This window comes from Mustelus asterias, unplaced genomic scaffold (genome assembly GCF_964213995.1).
Source record: "Mustelus asterias unplaced genomic scaffold, sMusAst1.hap1.1 HAP1_SCAFFOLD_3374, whole genome shotgun sequence".
In the NCBI taxonomy this organism is placed as follows: domain Eukaryota; kingdom Metazoa; phylum Chordata; class Chondrichthyes; order Carcharhiniformes; family Triakidae; genus Mustelus; species Mustelus asterias.
The window spans coordinates 22501-30739 of NW_027593319.1; the positions used below are offsets into that span (position 1 = coordinate 22501).

The window sequence follows — 8239 nt, forward strand, 5'->3', positions numbered from 1 at the left end:
TTTGGACGGTTGGTGTGTTCCTGCGGTAACGTGGCGGGCCTCACATGAGCTTTCGAACTGTCCTCGCTCCCTCATACCACTCGTCGACCTTCCTGGATCACCCACAGCCCCTAACTCGTGCTCTCCCCTAACTCGTGCTCTCCCCTAACTCGTGCTCTCCCCTAACTCGTGCTCTCCCCTAACTCGTGCTCTCCCCTGAACAACCTTTGCAAACCCTTCCTTCGGGCCTCCAGCAGTTTTAGAAACATAGAAAAATACAGCACAAAACAGGCCCTTCGGCCCCAAAAGTTGTGCCGAACCTATCCCTACCTTTTAGTCCTACCTATAACCCTCCATCCTACTAAGTCCCATGTACTCATCCAGGAGTCTCTTAAAAGACCCTATTGAGTTTGAATCCACCACCACTGACGGCAGCCAATTCCACTCGCCCACCACCCTCTGTGTGAAAAACTTCCCCCTAACATCTCCCCTGTACCTACCCCCCAGCACCTTAAACCTGTGTCCTCTCGTAGCAGCCATTTCCACCCAGGGAAAAAGCCTCTGAGAGTCCACCCGATCTATGCCTCTCAACATCTTATATACCTCTATTAGGTCTCCTCTCATCCTACGTCTCTCCAAGGAGAAAAGATCGAGCTCCCTCAGCCTATCATAAGGCATGCCACTCAATCCAGGCAACATCCTTGTAAATCGCCTCTGCACCCTTTCAATCTTTTCCACATCCTTCCTGTAATGGGGCGACCAGAACTGAGCACAGTACTCCAAGTGGGGTCTGACGAGGGTCTTATATAGCTGCATCATTATCCCCGGACTCCTAAACTCAATCCCTCGATTGATAAAGGCCAGCACACCATACGCCTTCTTAACCACCTCCTCCACCTGCGGGGCTGATTTTAGAGTCCTATGGACCCGGACCCCAAGGTCCTTCTGATCCTCGACAGTACTAAGAGTCATTCCCTTTATATTGTACTCCTTCATCCCATTTGACCTGCCAAAATGGACCACTACGCATTTATCTGGGTTGAAGTCCATCTGCCACTTCTCCGCCCAGTCTTGCATCCTATCAATGTCCCTCTGTAACTTCTGACATCCCTCCAGACTATCCACAACCCCACCAACCTTCGTGTTGTCGGCAAACTTACCAACCCATCCCTCCACTTCCTCATCCAGGTCATTTATGAAAATGACAAACAGCAAGGGTCCCAGAACAGATCCCTGGGGCACACCACTGGTGACCGACCTCCATTTAGAAAAAGACCCATCTCTACCCACTCTCTCTTTCCTTTGGGCAAGCCAGTTCTGGATCCACAGGGCAGCAGCCCCTTGGATCCCATGCCCTCTCACTTTTTCGAGAAGCCTTGCATGGGGGACCTTGTCGAACGCCTTGCTAAAATCCATATAAACCACATCTACCGCTTTCCCTTCGTCAATGTGTTTAGTCACATTTTTCGAAGAACTCCACCAGGCTCGTAAGGCACGATCTGCCTTTGACAAAGCCATGCTGAGTATTCTTGAGCATATTAAACCTCTCTAAATGCTCATAAATCTTGTCCCTCAGGATCTTCTCCATTAGCTTACCAACCACTGAGGTTAGACTCACCGGTCGATAATTTCCTGGGCTATCCCTATTCCCCTTCTTGAAAATAGGAACCACATCCGCAATCCTCCGGCACCTCTCCCGTCTCCATCGACGATGCAAAGATCATCGCCAGAGGCTCTGCAATCTCTTCCCTCGTCTCCCACAGTAACCTGGGGTACATCCCATCCGTACCCGGCGACTTATCTATCTTGATGCCATTCAAAGATTCCAGCACAACCTCTTTATTAAAGTCCACATACTCAATCTTTTCAGTCCACCGCAAGCCCGCAGTACATCCACCCAGGTCCTTCTCCTCTGTGAAAACCGAGGCAAAATACTCATTAAGCACCTCTGCCATTTCTACTGGTTCCGTACTGATTTTCCCGCCTTCACCTTTTCAGCCACAATCTGGTGGGAATTTCCCGAGTGGGAATTTTTTGGGTCAGGCAGAGGAAATTCCAGATTTTCATCCGGAGCTTAGAGTCCAAAGAGCCAGGAGATTGCGTTGAATCTGCATGAAACACTTGTCTGACCTTAGCTGGAGTATTGGGTCCAGTTCTGTGCTCTGCACGAAAGGAAGGATGTGCAGACATCGGAGAGAGAGTGCGGGAAAGGTTGAGATTGATTCCGGGGGTCAGGAACGTGAGTTCACGTGGAGAGATTGGAGAAAGTTGGGGACCGTTCTCCTCAGGGAAGGGAAGGTGGGAAGCAGATTTGGATCGAGGTGTTTAGAATGGTGAGGGGGATTGGGACAGGGTGGAGAGCGAGAGACTGTTTCCATTGGCGGACGCATCGGGAACCAGGGAGAGGAGTGGATTTAACAGGTTTGGTGAAGGACGCCACAGAGACACGAACAGAAACTCTCTCACAGCGAGAGGTTAGGGTGCGGTCGGTGCTGCCTGGGAGTGTGGGTGAAACTCTCTCACACAGCGAGTGGTTAGGGTGTGGTAGGTGCTGCCTGGGAGTGTGGGTGACACTCACACAGCGAGAGGTTAGGGTGCGGTCGGTGCTGCCTGGGAGTGTGGGTGAAACTCTCTCACACAGCGAGTGGTTAGGGTGTGGTAGGTGCTGCTTGGGAGTGTGGGTGAAACTCTCTCACCGCGAGTGGTTAGGGTGTGGTAGGTGCTGCCTGGGAGTGTGGGTGAAACTCTCTCACACAGCGAGTGGTTAGGGTGTGGTAGGTGCTGCCTGGGAGTGTGGGTGAAACTCTCTCACACAGCGAGTGGTTAGGGTGCGGTAGGTGCTGCTTGGGAGTGTGGGTGACACTCACACAGCGAGAGGTTAGGGTGCGGTCGGTGCTGCCTGGGAGTGTGGGTGAAACTCTCACAGCGAGTGGTTAGGGTGCGGTAGGTGCTGCCTGGGAGTGTGGGTGAAACTCTCTCACACAGCGAGTGGTTAGGGTGCGGTAGGTGCTGCTTGGGAGTGTGGGTGACACTCACACAGCGAGAGGTTAGGGTGCGGTCGGTGCTGCCTGGGAGTGTGGGTGAAACTCTCTCACACAGCGAGAGGTTAGGGTGTGGTAGGTGCTGCTTGGGAGTGTGGGTGAAACTCTCACACACAGTGAGTGGTTAGGGTGTGGTAGGTGCTGCCTGGGAGTGTGGGTGAAAGTCTCTCACACAGCGAGTGGTTAGGGTGCGGTAGGTGCTGCTTGGGAGTGTGGGTGAAACTCTCTCACACAGCGAGTGGTTAGGGTGCGGTAGGTGCTGCTTGGGAGTGTGGGTGAAACTCTCACACAGCGAGTGGTTAGGGTGTGGTAGGTGCTGCCTGGGAGTGTGGGTGAAACTCTCTCACACAGCGAGAGGTTAGGGTGTGGTAGGTGCTGCTTGGGAGTGTGGGTGAAACTCTCTCACACAGCGAGTGGTTAGGGTGCGGTAGGTGCTGCTTGGGAGTGTGGGTGAAACTCTCTCACACAGCGAGTGGTTAGGGTGCGGTAGGTGCTGCTTGGGAGTGTGGGTGAAACTCTCTCACACAGCGAGTGGTTAGGGTGCGGTAGGTGCTGCTTGGGAGTGTGGGTGAAACTCTCTCACACAGCGAGTGGTTAGGGTGCGGTCGGTGCTGCCTGGGAGTGTGGGTGAAACTCTCTCACACAGCGAGTGGTTAGGGTGCGGTAGGTGCTGCCTGGGAGTGTGGGTGAGGCAGGTACAATCGAGGCAGAATGGAGAGTTGGATTGTTAACTGAAAAGGAAAGAGAGTGCGGGATTACGAGTAGGGGCAGGCCACGTGGATCATTGTTTGTCCACCTGCGCTCAGTCAGGGATCAATACACCCCCAACCCCCACCCCCCCCCCCCACCCCCCCCAACCCCTTCCCTCACCTTCTCCTCAGAAGCCCGCACATTCTTGCTTTTCAGATAACAACACAGTTCCCTCTCGAACACCTGGATTGAACCGGCATTCTCTCTACTCTCAGGCAGCGCATTGTCAAATGAATTGTGTCTCTCCTCCGCTGTCACTGCACATATGTGTCTCTGGCTGCTTTAACACACTCCTCACTTACTCCACAGGTACGAGATCCTCACTCCGAACGCTATCGCAAAGGGGTTCATGGATGGGAAACAGGCCTGTGAACAGATGGTAAGCAATGTCAATACTGCCCTCTGGTCTGGAAGTGGGATCGAATACCACACGGGCTGCAGCGCCGCCCGGGTCCTCCTTCCCTGACCGACACTGAGAATCAAGTGGGGATGGAGGGGGAGAGGTCGATGGGAGGCTCGGAGGAGATGGAGAGTTGGGGAGATGTGGAGTGGGGCGAGGGAGCCAGAAACTGGGCAAGACACTGGGCTGTCACACTGTCCCTTCAGATTATAATGTCCGTCTCCCTCGGTGTCCAGCTCATGCTCCCATTCCCCCACTCGCACCTCCTCCCCTCTCCCCCCCCCCCTCGCGTCCTCCCCCTCGCGTCTCTCCCCCCTCGCGTCTCCCCCCCCTCGCGTCTCCCCCCCCCTCGCGTCTCCCCCCCTCGCGTCTCCCCCCCCCTCGCGTCTCCCCCCCCCTCGCGTCTCCCCCCCCTCGCGTCTCCCCCCCCTCGCGTCTCCCCCCCTCGCGTCTCCCCCCTCGCGTCTCCCCCCCTCGCGTCTCCCCCCTCGCGTCTCCCCCCTCGCGTCTCCCCCCTCGCGTCTCCCCCCTCGCGTCTCCCCCCTCGCGTCTCCCCCCTCGCGTCTCCCCCCTCGCGTCTCCCCCCTCGCGTCTCCCCCCTCGCGTCTCCCCCCTCGCGTCTCCCCCCTCGCGTCTCCCCCCTCGCGTCTCCCCCTCGCGTCTCCCCCCTCGCGTCTCCCCCCTCGCGTCTCCCCCCTCGCGTCTCCCCCCTCGCGTCTCCCCCCTCGCGTCTCCCCCCTCGCGTCTCCCCCCTCGCGTCTCCCCCCTCGCGTCTCCCCCCTCGCGTCTCCCCCCTCGCGTCTCCCCCCCTCGCGTCTCCCCCCCTCGCGTCTCCCCCCCTCGCGTCTCCCCCCTCGCGTCTCCCCCCCTCGCGTCTCCCCCCTCGCGTCTCCCCCCCTCGCGTCTCCCCCCCTCGCGTCTCCCCCCTCGCGTCTCCCCCCCTCGCGTCTCCCCCCCTCGCGTCTCCCCCCCTCGCGTCTCCCCCCCTCGCGTCTCCCCCCCTCGCGTCTCCCCCCCTCGCGTCTCCCCCCCTCGCGTCTCCCCCCCTCGCGTCTCACCCCCTCGCGTCTCCCCCCCTCGCGTCTCCCCCCCTCGCGTCTCCCCCCCTCGCGTCTCCCCCCCTCGCGTCTCCCCCCCTCGCGTCTCCCCCCCTCGCGTCTCCCCCCCTCGCGTCTCCCCCCCTCGCGTCTCCCCCCCTCGCGTCTCCCCCCCTCGCGTCTCCCCCCCTCGCGTCTCCCCCCCTCGCGTCTCCCCCCCTCGCGTCTCCCCCCCTCGCGTCTCCCCCCCTCGCGTCTCCCCCCCTCGCGTCTCCCCCCCTCGCGTCTCCCCCCCTCGCGTCTCCCCCCCTCGCGTCTCCCCCACTCGCGTCTCCCCCCCTCGCGTCTCCCCCCTCGCGTCTCCCCCCCTCGCGTCTCCCCCCCTCGCGTCTCCCCCCCTCGCGTCTCCCCCCCTCGCGTCTCCCCCCCTCGCGTCTCCCCCCCTCGCGTCTCCCCCCCTCGCGTCTAACCCCCTCGCGTCTCCCCCCCTCGCGTCTCCCCCCCTCGCGTCTCCCCCCCTCGCGTCTCCCCCCTCGCGTCTCCCCCCCTCGCGTCTCCCCCCCTCGCGTCTCCCCCCCTCGCGTCTCCCCCCCTCGCGTCTCCCCCCCTCGCGTCTCCCCCCCTCGCGTCTCCCCCCCTCGCGTCTCCCCCCCTCGCGTCTCCCCCCCTCGCGTCTCCCCCCCCTCGCGTCTCCCCCCCTCGCGTCTCCCCCCCTCGCGTCTCCCCCCCTCGCGTCTCCCCCCCTCGCGTCTCCCCCTCGCGTCTCCCCCCCTCGCGTCTCCCCCCCTCGCGTCTCCCCCCCTCGCGTCTCCCCCCCTCGCGTCTCCCCCCCTCGCGTCTCCCCCCCTCGCGTCTCCCCCCCTCGCGTCTCCCCCTCCTGCCCCCCTCCCCCCGCGGCTCCTGCCCCCCTCCCCCCGCGGCTCCTGCCCCCCTCCCCCCGCGGCTCCTGCCCCCCTCCCCTCGCGGCTCCTGCCCCCCTCCCCCCGCGGCTCCTGCCCCCCTCCCCCCGCGGCTCCTGCCCCCCTCCCCCCGCGGCTCCTGCCCCCCTCCCCCCGCGGCTCCTGACGCCCTCCCCCCGCGGCTCCTGACGCCCTCCCCCCGCGGCTCCTGACGCCCTCCCCCCGCGGCTCCTGACGCCCTCCCCCCGCGGCTCCTGCCGCCCTCCCCCCGCGGCTCCTGCCGCCCTCCCCCCGCGGCTCCTGCCCCCCTCCCCCCGCGGCTCCTGCCCCCCTCCCCCCGCGGCTCCTGCCCCCCTCCCCCCGCGGCTCCTGCCCCCCTCCCCCCGCGGCTCCTGCCCCCCTCCCCCAGCGGCTCCTGCCCCCCTCCCCCTGCGGCTCCTGACCCCCTCCCCCCTCCCCTCCTGCCCCCCTCCCCCCTCCCCTCCTGCCCCCCTCCCCCCTCCCCTCCTGCCCCCCTCCCCCCTCCCCTCCTGCCCCCCTCCCCTCCTGCCCCCCTCCCCTCCTGCCCCCCTCCCCTCCTGCCCCCCTCCCCCCGCGGCTCCTGCCCCCCTCCCTCCGCGGCTCCATACTCTTACGCCCCCCTCCCAGCACAGCCCCTCGCGCCTCCCCCCTCTTCTAGCAACCCCCCTTCGCTGTCTCTCCCGCCACCCCCTCTCCGGCTCCCGGTCCCGGGCTCCTGCCGTCTCTCACTCTCTCACTCTGTCTGTTTCAGATCCAAGCTCTCGAACTGGATTACAATCTCTTCCGCATTGGGCAGAGTAAGATATTTTTCCGAGCCGGTGTCCTGGCACACCTTGAGGAGGAGCGCGACCTCAAAATCACCGACATCATCATCCTCTTCCAGGCTGCTGCTCGCGGCTACCTCGCTCGCAAGTATGTCACACAACCCTCCCCCCCATTCACACTCCGACACTGGGCAGCCTGTCCCCCTATCGGAGGGAGCGGGGATTAACCCCCTCACCCACCTCCCCCCCATTTACACTCCGACACCAGGCAGCCTGTCCCCCTATCGGAGGGAGGGGGGATTAACCCCCTCACCCACCTCCCCCCCATTTACACTCCGACACCAGGCAGCCTGTCCCCCTATCGGAGGGAGCGGGGATTAACCCCCTCACCCACCTCCCCCCATTTACACTCAGACACCGGGCAGCCTGTCCCCCTATCGGAGGGAGCGGGGATTAACCCTCTCACCCACCTCCCCCCCATTTACACTCAGACACCGGGCAGCCTGTCCCCCTATCGGAGGGAGGGGGGATTAACCCCCTCACCCACCTCCCCCCCATTTACACTCCGACACCAGGCAGCCTGTCCCCCTATCGGAGGGAGCGGGGATTAACCCCCTCACCCACCTCCCCCCATTTACACTCAGACACCGGGCAGCCTGTCCCCCTATCGGAGGGAGGGGGGATTAACCCCCTCACCCACCTCCCCCCCATTTACACTGACCCCGGGCAGCCTGTCCCCCTATCGGAGGGAGGGGGGATTAACCCCCTCACCCACCTCCCCCCCATTTACACTGACCCCGGGCAGCCTGACCCCCTATCGGAGGGAGGGGGGATTAACCCCCTCACCCACCTCCCCCCCATTTACACTCAGACCCCGGGCAGCCTGTCCCCCTATCGGAGGGAGGGGCTGGTGGTATGTCTGAAGAGCGTTGACAGGTATTGAGTGAACCTTCTGTTGATCTCCCCTCCTCACAGGGCTTTCAGTAAGAGACAGCAGCAGCTCAGTGCTCTCAAGGTGCTCCAGAGAAACTGTGCGGCCTACTTGAAACTGCGCCACTGGCAGTGGTGGCGTCTCTTCACCAAGGTGAGTGTCAGCCATCCCTGTCTCGCATGAAAACCGAGGGCATCATTGACTCACTGCAAAACCCACGGCAACATGGGGAGCACCGGCTTTACCCAGCGCTAGCAACTGGTCCAGCAACGACTCCATTTTCAAATCCCTCCCTCGCTCCCTATCTCTGTAACCTCCTCCAGCCCCTACAATCCTCACCCTCCTGTTCAAATCCCTCCCTCACTCCCTCCCTATCTCTGTAACCTCCTCCAGCCCCGACAATCCTCATCCTCCTGT

The 8239-nt window shown here is 62.6% G+C and overlaps 1 protein-coding gene across 1 annotated transcript in view; it reads left to right on the plus strand.

Annotated features, from left to right (window-relative positions):
* Positions 1–7975, plus strand: part of LOC144490500 (myosin-10-like) — a gene marked incomplete at both ends in the record, with an annotated part of 28178 nt that extends 20203 nt beyond the window's left edge. The window contains 3 exons of the mRNA XM_078208242.1: positions 4080–4149; positions 6879–7039; positions 7867–7975. Coding sequence (XP_078064368.1) covers positions 4080–4149; positions 6879–7039; positions 7867–7975 — 340 coding nt within the window. The remainder of the gene's footprint in view (positions 1–4079; positions 4150–6878; positions 7040–7866) is intronic.
* Positions 7976–8239: the final 264 nt, after the last annotated feature.